The sequence below is a fragment of the Parasteatoda tepidariorum genome, chromosome 2 (genome assembly GCF_043381705.1).
Source record: "Parasteatoda tepidariorum isolate YZ-2023 chromosome 2, CAS_Ptep_4.0, whole genome shotgun sequence".
Lineage (NCBI taxonomy): Eukaryota > Metazoa > Arthropoda > Arachnida > Araneae > Theridiidae > Parasteatoda > Parasteatoda tepidariorum.
The window spans coordinates 52748701-52762242 of record NC_092205.1 but is presented as its reverse complement, the minus strand read 5'-3'; the positions used below and the strand labels follow the sequence as shown (position 1 = coordinate 52762242).

The window sequence follows — 13542 nt, the reverse complement described above, 5'->3', positions numbered from 1 at the left end:
AAATTTCTTTTAACTTATTCATAATTTATCCACATAATTTAAAATTATTCGTCGAGGATAATTTCGAATACAGTTTCACGCAAATAACTGCTAAATGCTTTTAAATCACCCGCAAACAAACAAACAAAAAAATAGTGCTCAGTTTAAAAACTACCATTGCACATGTAAATTAATTTTAAAAAAATTATAATATTTTTAAAAACCACGTTTTTGTAGTGGAGAATAATAATTAAAAAACAAAAATTTGAAAAACGAAAAACGTGGAGCGCATGAAATACATAACAGTAACAGTATGTGTGCTCATGAGAATATGCGTATGTATATCTGTAATTGTATCTGAATGTGGATGTGGTTGTGCATGTGTATGAGTAAGAAAATGTGTATATGTATGTGTATATGTACTGTTATGTATTTCATGCTCCCCACGTTTTTCAAATTTTTATATTTTAATTATTATTCTCCACTACAAAAACGTGGTTTTTAAGAATATTATTATTATTCTTATTATTTTTTTGTACGCACTTCCAAAATCTCAATTTTTTCACTCACTGGTACTCAAAACTTTTCAGCTGACATGCGACACTAATTTGAAATAATCGAATTGACAACAAAAGACAATCCCGAAAATATTAATTTCTCTTTAATTTTAATTCGATTTCACTTTGTCTTTTTTCTATTCATTTTCATGCATTGTCATCCAATTCTGAACTATGTGCCAAATTTGAAGACTGTAGCTAGTCGTGAAGTTAGTTTAAAATCGACTACAAAATTCCACCCGAACAGACATACACGAAGGCAAGTTGATATAAACGTGGTAGATAGTAAAATAGACTAATAAAGAATATCCAATTTATTTTCTAATCGAAGAGAAACCTCTAAACTGAGGCACGCAGAGTGCGTCGTAAACTTTTTTCAGGACAAGCCCCCGAGTCGAGCGAAATCAAAAACGACGAAAAATGACAAAAAAATGATGTAGTTTTAGCAGTGGTGACGCTGCTATCCTTTGAGAGCTATCATTTAAATGAAGTGACTCATGTGTTAGAATCTCAATGACGGCNATTTCAATGATCAACGCACTATTATTCATGTGTTCTTTTGTCGGCGTAAAAATCAGTTAAAGAAACAATGGAGGGAACATGCGCGTTTGTTCGAGTTTTTGTGATTTACTCTCTGTCGTCTGGCATGATTCGTGCGTCAAAATATAAACTAAATTTATCAATAAATAATGTCATTAAAACTTAAGGGGAAAATGGATTAATAAAGTCTTAGAACAATAAAATGTCGAGCCACGTTCTAAAATCGTTCAGAAGACATTTTTTTGTTGAAAACATGACGATTTCTATGAAGGCAATAATAGATTTCGGTGTAGTGTGATATTATCTAGTGCAAAAGCTGTTCCGCGGAGTTCTAATTTCTTTAGAAGAGTCACAAAGGTTCCGAGAAGAAGGATTTATACGTTCGTAATTGTTAATGATGATACATGCAGTACATGGATTACATGTTCTTAATTGATTAAAAACTTCATTTAGAGTTAGAGTTATACTAAAAAAAGGTAAAAGAGCTTTAGAATGGGAAAAGGCCATAGCAGAAGAAAAAAATTAAGAACAATGTAGAGATCTGTCGATATGTCAGATTTTTGAAGAGCTTTTTTAAGGTGTGGTAAACTAAGACTGACGAAGAAAAAACTTGAAAAAATTAATAAACAAGCAAGCTAAAATCTCCAGAGGAGGTCTTGGGATCTATCTTCACGAAAAAGAAGATATTTGATGCACCGGATGTTTATAGCTGGTTATAAATAAATTAACTAATAGAAAAATAAAAAGATGAATCCTGAGGCGAGATATAGGCCATGAATTCTATTAGTTAAAATCAACATGAATCAATTAAATATAACTAATATAAAATGACAGATTATTAAGGAATTATAACAGCCCTTCAAATAACTATAAACTTTGAACATATTTATAAATGTTAACATTGTATTACCTTGTGATTTTCAATTTGTAAATGATTATTTCAAGCCTCGTTAATGGTATCATTGCGAAAATTCGAGGTTCTATCGCCGGTGGCGGATGACCCAATCATCTTCAGATTGATGGAGTCAAATAATCTAAGAATTAAGAACAACCGATGCGTAATGCTGGTCACAATTCCCGTGTAATGTCGCTGTTCTCGCCATTGTGTATGTTTTGCCTCCCATTACATGCCTGGAATTCTTTACTTATAAATGATTTCATTATTATAAATGCTGTAAGCTTTCGTTTTTATTCAGTTCATTTTATTTCAATTATAACCCCATTAACTAGGACTAAACTAGGATTGGATTTAATGTTTTGTTCGATAATAAAAGAGCCAGAATCTGCTATACTGTGCCAAATTTAAATTATCGTATGTATTCAAGACACAGAAAGCAAACGATTCTGTCTGAAATGAGTGAAATATCATGCAGAATAAAATATAAAAAATGATTGTTATTATCTTAGGCGGAAGAAACAAACAATTTATTTACACATCATAAAAATACAATTATATTTATATGACTAACTTTATCAGATAACTTTAACGGGTCTTTGACAAGACTACAAATACAACTTTGTGATATCATATAATTCTAATAATGCTGAAGCTTTCATAAATATTCAATTAGCGACTTGCGGTTCTTTTAAATTGTCGCCACAAAGGTCTTGTTTTAAAATACAAAGAGAAACAATGCACCCAAACAAAACAGCACACGTATAATTTTAGTCTTATTTGCATTACCGGTTTGAGTTTGTAAATTAAACTATTAATCGAAACACATTCCAGGAATCTGCAGCAATTTTCCCTGTAGACTTAAAATCCTCTCTCAGAAAGGGGAGACAAGTAAGTTACTGGGATTTTTCCATGGGTCACCTTAATTTTCCCCATTGTTCTGGTCCGAAAACTGATTCTAGATGCTGATAATCCTATTTATACGCAGCTCTCTGGCCTTGACCTTGAATATGCAGATGCGAGTTCTGTCTAACTACGCACTTCTTTATGGACCATACCCTGCAAATTTCATGGTCTTTTTTAACTGAGAATTATTTTTCAGTGGCTTTTATTAGTATATTTATTTTTATTATCTATATTTTGATTTAAAAGGCAGACACACAAAAAGTAGTCTTTGTTTTTATCGCTTCAATTAAAGTGAAACTTTTATTAGTTGCTATAAAGTTTTGTCATAAAGGTATCATTTTTAAAAAGCATTTGTATTTCAAATATAAGTATATTTTGAGGTCTGGTTTTTAATGACCAACATAAATTTGAGTCATTTTTTTAAGGAATGAAAAGAAATGTTTCCAGAAAGAATATAAAAAAAATATATAATATGGCTAGACGAAATTGGAAAATGGCTTTAACTGATTTTTGAAAACTTCTTTGAGTTTGCACATAGTTGCTGTTGCATTTTTAACATTTTATATCTTTTTATTTTGTGTCTTTGTGTTACTTTTAGGGCAGATAATCAAAGTATTTAAAATCTAACGAATGCCCAGTAATGAAATGAACTAGATGAAAAATTTAATTTTTTTTTTTTAGAGAGCTTTGGTGGTGCAATCAGTTAGAGTGTAGATTACACTTCATGTTAAAAATCGATTCTGATGGCCGACTAAAAATCCAGAGTGCATATGCTACCCTAATTGATCTGCAGATTATCTACAGCTAATCTGCAGATCAACCTGCAAGAGTAGTCTGTTAAAGTGCAGAATCACGTTTTTGGACTAATTTGTAGATTAGTCTAATATATTTATTGGCTTGATTCTTTACATATTGAAAGATAAATAAATGACACCATGTTAAGTTCCTTAATTTTGATATTATTTTAAGCCGTTTGATTCTTTGTATTTTAGCTTTTGAAGTAATCGTTGATTGACACTATCAACTAATGTGTTGATTCTTTCATTATGGTAACTTGATCGTTTAAACAGTGAAAAACAAATAAACGACGTTATGTTAATTTAAGTGTTCAGAAAGGTTGCTGTTGCTTCATCAAAGATCTTATTTTCTCTTTAATGAATGCCTAGTATCTGCAGATTATCTAGGTAGACTGCAGATTACCTGGGTAATTTGTAAAATGAAACAATTTTTTGACCCTTTAATGGATTACCCTATTTAATATCCACATTACCGAGATAATCTGTAGAATAACTGATTTCTGAATTTAAGCGGTAACAAATACGGTAAAAAAACGTTGATCCTTGAACGGCGAAACGTTGGTAGAAAAACGATTTAACGTTGATCCACAATCGTACGAAGTACTGAAACGTTTTGCTTCATAATATGGTTTAACTTAGTGTCGTATTGATGGTACAACAAATTTGGATGGTATTGTAGTTCGATTCGGCTCCAAATTTCTAACAGTTTACGCAGCAAGTGGTTCCCTAAATCTGTTGTAGGTGAAGTCCTTTTGCATATTGTGGAATATTTCTCCAATTTGAGCACCTGAAAAAATTAAAGATATAAAAGATACAAAATAAAATAATTGTTTTCATCTTTTATTCATTACGGTGTGCAAAAATAGAAAAATTAAACTTATAAAAACTTTTATCGTAATGCAGAACTATATGCATGATTAGTAAATAAAGATTTGCGAATGTATATATTAAACACTCCAACTGCTGTTAGTAAGGTGCCATCTCTTGCTCTGTGCAAAATAGGGTCTGAAAAAGGAGCAATTCGACGGGAGAAACTTAATTTTAATCGAAATTCTGTTTATCACGATCGGTGCATTAAAATTTAAAGTTAAGAGAGAAGTGAATTCAGACATACCTAAAGTAAACCATGAAGTTTCAAATGTTAAAAAAATATTTTCAAACAATCAAAATGCAAACAAATTATTGGAGATTTTTTTAATCTCCATATCAAGTAAATACGGCTCAGTTCCATCAAGATAATACGATGGGTAGTCCACGAAGGATAGTCTGTCTCAGTACTTGATCCAGGAGTTCCCTTGTCTTCTGGTTTCAGTTAAAAATTATAAGGCTACGGATATGAATATTCATGGTCACCGTTTATAAAACATAAAATAAAATTGTTAGTCAAAGTTCACAAGTCAAAGTTTTACTATTTTGCTGCAACTAACAAACAGTAGTATGCTTAAGACATACAGCATTTACATTCTAACGCAACAAACGATACGCGACTTTCCTATGCAGGGGTAAAAATCTTTATAGTTTTTTGAGCAATTAAATCGTTTAGAATTGTTGCAATTTTTATATCGTGCTATGTTTAACCATTTTATCATTCTTCTTACACGTGATCACAATATGCTATATTCTTACTTGGAAAAAAAACGTGGTTCAATTTAAAATTCTATTAAGAATTAACTCCATGCTCTATGGTTTAAAGTACAGATATTAATTACGTTACACCAATTTTGTATATAGTATAGATTAGATTGAAGAATGTAATATTATTCTTGCTCGCGATACGCATTTTGTCACCTAACTTTATATTTACACCTCTTGTATACCAACGCCCAGTGGCTGAGTTGTAGCACTTCGCACTCCTGTGCTCCCGGATCCTGGGTTCGATCCTCGGGTCGGGCAAGGTTGACTCAGCCTTTCATCCCTTCAGTGCGTCGATAAATGAGTACCAAGCATGCTTTGGAGCTAAACACTGGGGGTTTCGCGTTCGGCTGACCGGAACATCTGCTCCTGCACCCCAGAGCCCAAGGTCAAGAAAACTGAGACGGGCACAGTTGGCCTTGGCCCTCTATGGGCTGTCGCGCCACTGCGTTTTTGGGTATACAATCAAATTCATATCATGAAAATTTTATAATTTCAATACCAATACTCAAATCATGTTTTCTTTTTCAGGATTCGATTGTTCTTTTTAATCCAATTTCTAACAAGTTTTAATGTTTATACTTAATAAATATAGTATTAACAAAAATGTGCTTGTTTGTTTTGCTTCAGATGAGAGATAAGATGGATTTTTCGAGTGTCCCTGGTGAACAGCATTCACAAGTGATGATTCCTCTGGACGCTATAAAGAAAGAAATCTTTGATGAATCCTGTGATGAACTTCAGAGATCTATTCAAAAGGTGCCATCTCTAAGCGATCTCTCGGAAGAAAACTCACTAGGTAAGTTATCTTTAATTTTGACCTTGTAATTTTGAACACAATCCAGAAGACAAAGGAACTCCTTGATCAAGTATCGGGAGAAATTTGCCTTCGTGGAGGACTTTTTGATGAAACTAACCTGCGTTTGAGTTATATGGAGAGGAAGACCACGAGAGCCACCCACGGCTAGCCTGACTGCAAGGGGACTCTAACCCATCATCCGTCTGCTACTGAGGATATTTCACGTTAGCACTGTGGTCGGTGCAAGCTGGATGTGGATTTGTATCGACCAGTCATCGCTGGGATTCGAACCTGGTTCACCCCATTGGAAGGCTAACGCTCTATCCCCTGAGCCATCACGGCTCTAAGTTATCTTTAATCATGAAGATGCAGTTTTCCTATCTATTAATTATATTATGTCGGAAGTATGCTCTTAATATTTTTGAGGAGCATAATCTGTATCAAACGCATTCCACTGAAACAGTTCGAAGTGAAACGTTATATTGTCACCAGTGATTTTCCCTCGTGCTTCGAACTATCAGTGTTCCAAATTTCATAAAAAAATTGATTAAAACTGTAGATTTGTATTAAATTACTACTATTCATTGACTTTTGAGGTCTCGAACTTGCCTCTATTTTTCCCTATTTTGGTGCTCAGACTTCTAGCTCTTAGTTTTCCTCTTATTCAAGTCTTCCAACCATCATCCCCTTGCTCTTCTGCATGGAATAGAGCTACCAGGTTTTGAATCGAAGATATTTTTCACATTTCTGTTAGCACACTTCAGCTAAATGTGACACACACTTCAATTTCCGGTTGCACTAGTCAATGTATTTACGATTTTTCATAATTTCCAAATTCTTTCTAATGCCCCATACTTATACTCTTTTATCATTGAAGTAGCACAAAAATGAATTTCAGAATCTCCCATTCCCATATTAAAAAACGATCTTTTTTTTTTCCACATAAGTCCTGGATTCACTTCCATACGAGTGAAGCACAAAGTTGAGAAAAACCTTATACAAAGTATCCTTGGTATCCAATAATATTTAATGGTGAACTTCATACAATAATTAAGTGACTATTGCATGATGTTAACTGCGGCAAATAAGACTTATTGGTGTATTCAAACATTGTTAAAATTTAGTGGGCAAGGTAGATTTTAACAGTTTTTGATTACACTAATGTGCCTTATTTTCCGCAGTTTACCTATTCGCAATGTCAACTGATACATCGAAATTTGCTGTAATTATTGAACCGAAATGGACAATTGTTTTTCTCTAATTAAAAAAAAATGCAGTGATTTGTATAAAGCCAAAAAATAGAATAAATAAATCAAAGTGAACTTTATTGAGCGTGTTAGTACATAAATAGTTTGAGACTTATCACTTAAAGTTGGTTTTCCTTAACTGCAATTACACTTAATTCAGAGTATGAAAGGACCAAGATGGAACTTTCATTTAGTTTAAATAAATTTATGTACTTCATGGCGGTACTTAACGGAAAAAATATAATGCCTAAAAAACGTGAATAGAGAGATTTAGCATTTTCACAGCATCATCCAACTTTCCTTTTATTTTTCATAGCTCTCCTGTTTTCTCTGCAAAAAATTTTAAATAAAAAGTATGGCTGACAGTTGTGCTTTTATCTTGTGTTTAATATTTGAAATTAAAGCAAAACTCGTTAGTGGGGGTGGGCCCACACATCTTTATGCGAAAATGCTCTATTTGAGTCAAACAAACCAATGGCAGACCGTTGGAGGTCAGGGGAATCATAAAGGTTATGGCTTCGCAACTCTCGTGACCAACGGTCATGATGATGGCGTTGTGATCATCATAGCGCACAGGTCGTTTTCACTTCCCAAACAAGCTGGTAATTCTATATTTAAAGCTGGTTCAGCTTCAGCCACCAAGAAGAGAATCTCATTCTTCCATAATGACTATTCAGCGCCTATACTACTATGCCATCGTGGCTAAACATTAATTTTATATAAAAAAAAGTAATATGCAGGTGGTTGGCGTTCCATGAATTTTCAAACATCTCAAGTTAACCCATTTGATAAATTCTACATACATCAAATAGCTAAACGAAAATATTCTCCTGGTGGTTTTTGATAAGCTTCTTTTTGAGCTTTCATAATCTGGTTTCTGAACATCCGGTCAGACAAATTCATATGTCACTTAACCGCTGTAATACAGTAACAACTGAAAGGCTTATAGTTCAGCACACTTGTCCAACCCTGAACCCTGAACAGGTTAATGCCTCTGACACCTTATATCTTTAGCCTTCTCGAAACCCCTCACCTTCAATATCAGTGATTCGTAACCTTTAATACCCCATAATCAACATAATACGTAAACTTAATAAAAGAGATAAGCCATGGTTTGCATACTTGGCGATCTTTATCTCCAAGAATGCGCCCACCTTTGTACATCTGGCGTTAGAAAAACTCAATTCACGTTTACACAAGTCCATGAAAATTGGCGACTCTAATTGACTTTATCAAACAGGCAGGGCTAATTCGATTAAATCTCTGCGCATGCGTGCGCCATCGATGCTTGGACCCCTTCTTAATTGTCATCGAATGTGGTGATTGCGGGCGATTCGCTCTGTCTATTACGATGTACGAGGCACTTTAACGATCAAGAGGTCACACATGGCCCAGCCTTTTGTGCTCAAGTGACCAAGTGGAGATCCTGTGCTTTTGCCAACCTACCATACACCGATTACATACATTTTCATCATTCGCATTTCTTTAAATATTGAAACATTCTTAATTGTTACTAAGTTAGAGTTTAATTCTTAAGTAATTGTTGATATTTGAAGTGAAATGATTTTATGCATGAATATATAAAATTCTTTTGATTTTTTTCTTACCCATGATCCCTTTGGTAAAGCTTTGAATATGCCTTACAAATTTTCAAAGGCTATTTATTTTTTTAATTAATATAAATTATTTTTTAAATTATCAAAGACCACACGTATTAAGCGTTTGGTTCATTAAGTCTTTTTTCTTTCTCACTGACTCAAATATAGTATATTTTTTATTGTATCTGGAATATTATATTATACTAGAATGTTATATTATACTAGAATATTATATTATACTAGAATATTATATTATACTAGAATATTATTTTTCTGAATATACATTCATAAATTTGAATCCAGAAAATAGTTTTGTAAACGGAACGGTAAAAATACATCGTTATTTGTATGTTTTTTTCTTTTTTTTCCCCCTTTACATTTCCTTATACATGCGCAACATTTAACAAATCGTTCGTTTACCAAAATTTATAAATAGTTTCCCCACAATGCAAACATTTTAAAAGTAGGATTGGTGCAAAATAGTTTAAGGCAGAATTTGTTTTTAGTAATTTTCAATTTACTTTCTAAATATATAAGCAACATATCTTATAAAACTATTTATATGCAGTATGATTTAATATACATACATATCAATATTACTTGAAAATTAAAATTGGGACAAATAATTCATAATATTTCCCTGCTTAGACAATTCTAAATTTTTAGCTTGAGAGTGATACGATTTTCATATCCTTCATATTATCCTTAAATGTATTAAAATTAAAGAAAAAGGTTAGAAAATGAAAATAAAAGAGAAAAAAACGTAATTGTAAAGAATGTGAAAATAAGGGTATTATTCCTGGTGTGAAACAAAATTTAGGTTGAACCTATAAATACATATGGCATACCGATTGCCAGTAATCTGTTCTGTTTTTTTTTCTTTTCTTTTATTATTATTAAAACAACTTTATCAACGCCGTGAATTCCTAAGCATCATAAAAACTAAAGCCAATCTCTAATTATTACTTATTTTTCGTAAACTAATACGAATAATTGAAAGAAAAGTAATAGTTGAGATTTACTATCTGCTTTTAACTTCTCATTTCTGTTCAGCTAATAGCTCAGTTTTTTTTCCCAGCTCCTTGTTGCCAATGCGAGAAAAGAAATTTCATTTGTTTTCTGACCTATGTGTACATATACGTATTAGCGTTTTACGCAATAGAAGGGGACGACTCAAAATGCGTGTTTACGAAAATGGTCTCAGCTCGAAATGCGTGTTTGTACACAATAAAAAATGCGTGCCTAAGAAAATGGACACAGCAAAATTTGGAATTGGGTGGCTAGGTATATCACAGTGTAACTTTTCAAACGAAATCTTTGTAATCAGAACTCTGAGAGAAAAGTGAGTTTTAAAAATATAAACAAAATATAAGTTTAAAAATAAAAATACAACAACGTGAATTTACTACCACTATTGTCAATTTATTGGACCTTAGCAACCTTGCACAAACAACTGAAAAGACTACTTTAATAAAATGTACCAAAGGATTTATACAAATAGACAATCGTTTATTCCTTAAATACTCATAAGAGTAGTTTAACAAGCGTAATCAAAAGCTATGTTCATTTTCTAGAACACGCATGTGTGAGCTATGACAATTTATGTTAATACGCGTTTCGAGCTGTCTACATTTACTTAAACACCCATTTTGAGCAGTGTCCATTTTCGTAAACACGCATTTTAAGCTGTGTTCATTTTCGTTAACACGCATTTTAAGCTGAGTCCATTTTCGTAAACATGCATTTTAAGCTGTGTCCATTTTCGTAAACACGCATTTTAAGCTGTGTTCGTTTTCGTAAACACGCATTTTAAGCTGAATCCATTTTCGTAAACATGCATTTTAAGCTGTGTCCATTTTCGTAAACGCTGTGTCCATTTTCGTAAACACGCCTTTTAAGCTGTGTCCATTTTCGTAAACACGCCTTTTAAGCTGAGTCCATTTTCGCAAACGCGCGCTTTGAGCTGTATCTATCTTTGAAAAAAGACACATTTTGAACTATGAGAGGAATAAAAAGCTTACCGGAGAAATACTAAAATATTTTTAAATGAATAAACGCCTGCACTCTAAAATTGAGAAAGTTAATATACCAATAATTTTTCTTCTTTGTTTTCAATTTTCCTCAATTTATTTCATTGTCCCATTTATTATAACTTACGATTTATATTACTTTTTAAATGTTTACTTAAAACTCATACGCGACTTAATACGGACAAAACTTTTGCTTAAAAGTGATAAATCTTAACTTCTTTGTTATTTGGAAGAAAAATGTGAATTTTTGAATGACGTAGAACATTTTATAACATTGGAACACGGAATTTGATTAGTGGCACTTTTTGAATCAGAAAGGAATTTTTTATTTACTGTCGAAATTCAAGGTGAAATTTATTGTGGTTATTTAACGATGAGAAATGTGCTCATGGTCGTAATTTCTTTTTATTAAGAAATTTTGATTCATCGCTCTTAACGTCTTTATACATTTCTATAGTTACCATGATAAATATATATTTAAAATAACATTTATGCTATACGATAGAATGTTGTGAAAGGATGAGTTATTTCAGTTGTGCGGATTAGTCTGTTTTCTTTGAAACACATTATCAAATAAGACCAATATTTCACGGTAGATATGAATATATTTACCATATAACTATTTTGGGACCGAGATATAGCCAGGTTGGTTGCGCATAGGGCCCGTGTCCAATAGGTCGTGGGTTCGTTCCCCGCCGCCGAAGACTCCCCTTGTAGTAAATGGTGACTGATGCATCTGAAATCTGCCGAGACACAAAGTCCTTCACTTTCTCATAACAAATCTTATCTTTGAGAGTACTGATCCAGGAGTTAACTTGTCTTCTGGATTGGTTCAAATTTACAAGGCTACGGAGTTGAACATTAGTAGTCGTAAACCCAAAGATGGGTCGGCTGTTCAACGACGGTTATAATATAAAATAAAATTTAACTAATTTGAGCCGGGACGGATCAGGAGATAGAACGCTCGCCACCCAATAAGGTGAACCGGGTTCGAATCCCAGTGATCGCTGGTCGATACGAATTCCGTACCCCGCTTGCATCGACCACAGTGCTGACGTAAAATATCCTGAGTGGTAGATGGATCATGGGTTAGTCTCCAGGCCATCAGACTAACCACGGTAGGTTTCCGTGGTTTTCCTCACCATGTAACGCAAATGCGGGTTAGTTCCATTAAAAAGTCCTCCACGAAGGCAAATTTCTTCTAATACTTGATCCAGGAGTTCCCTTCTCTTCTGGATTAGGTTCAAAATTAAGAGGCTACAGAGTTGAACATTGGTAGTCATAAACTCAGAATTGAACTGGCTGTTCAATGACGCTGATAAAATTTTATTAATTCGCATTATTTTAATATTTGTCAATAATTTTTCTACGCAATTCTTGTAAAAATAATGAAAGGATATCGATCAATAATTATCGTTAAAGATAACAATCATGATACAATCTTGTTTGTAAGGTGTCATTATCGATACTGTTTGCAACATAGCCACTTTCGATATAAATCGTAATCAATAATAAATGTGTATTCGATATTTAGCACACGACTTGGGTATTTATGATGCATCGAAAGAGTATATTTCATCGTAATCACAAAATATCGATATTTATATATCGATACATCACCTATTTCAATTTATATCTAGATTTTTTTGGGTTGTCAGAAGTTGAAATGTGTTTTACCAAAAAAAAAAANAAAAAAAAAAAAAAAAAAAAAAAAAAAAAAAAAAAAAAAAAAAAAAAAAGAATGCATTTAATTTATTTCTCATATTTTCAACTTTAAACTTAATTTTCAAGTACTAGTTAAATCCTATCAAAACTGATAAAAGGAAGATACTAGTTCTTTACAAAACACTTTGAGCTCTTAATTCTCCAAGTGTAACTTACCGTTTTCTAATCTTATACATAGCCATTCTTAGAGTTATTATTATCATCATTATTATTATCATTAATCTTATTATTATCCTTAATATTATTATCATTATTATAATTATTTTGTAATTTCATGGGCGGATAGTGAATTTGTGGGGCCCTGGGCTGAATCTACTTAGGGGCCCTAATAGCCATTTTGTCAAAAAACTGTTTTCTATAGTGATGTAGATAAGTATATAGAAAAAAATAGGACAATAAAATTTTTTATTTATTTATTTATTTCTATTTGTATATACAAACAGCAACTGCACAACATTATTGCAAAAGAAATTGACAGGTTATGTGTAGTTTTATTGTATAAATTATAAAGCAACCTTTCTGCATTTTTGTGCTGCAAATTCCTTTATTTGCTCATCACATTGTAAGTCCTTCGTTAAATCACAATTTATGGAAAGAACTGATAAATGGTTTAGTCGATGGTTCAACATTGTTGTCCTATATTTGTTTTCTATATACGACATCCTGGAGAAAGAGCGCTCAGCTTCACAGCTAGTGATTGGCAAAGTTAAAAAAATCTTTAAGATAGTGTAGCAATTTGGGAAAACATCAACAAATTTCTTTTCATAAATTAGCATAAAAATTTCACTGCAAGAGGTGTAAGACTCTGGCTTAGACTGAAGTAAATAAGATTTTAAC

General features: G+C 32.6%; 1 protein-coding gene across 2 annotated transcripts in view; it reads left to right on the top strand.

Moving 5' to 3' along the window:
- Positions 1-13542, top strand: part of LOC107446306 (protein C-ets-1) — a 179895-nt gene that overhangs the window by 37260 nt on the left and 129093 nt on the right. For both annotated transcript variants that reach the window (XM_021145115.3, XM_021145116.3), the window contains one exon: positions 5937-6105. In XM_021145115.3, the coding sequence (XP_021000774.1) occupies positions 5937-6105 (169 nt within the window). The remainder of the gene's footprint in view (positions 1-5936; positions 6106-13542) is intronic.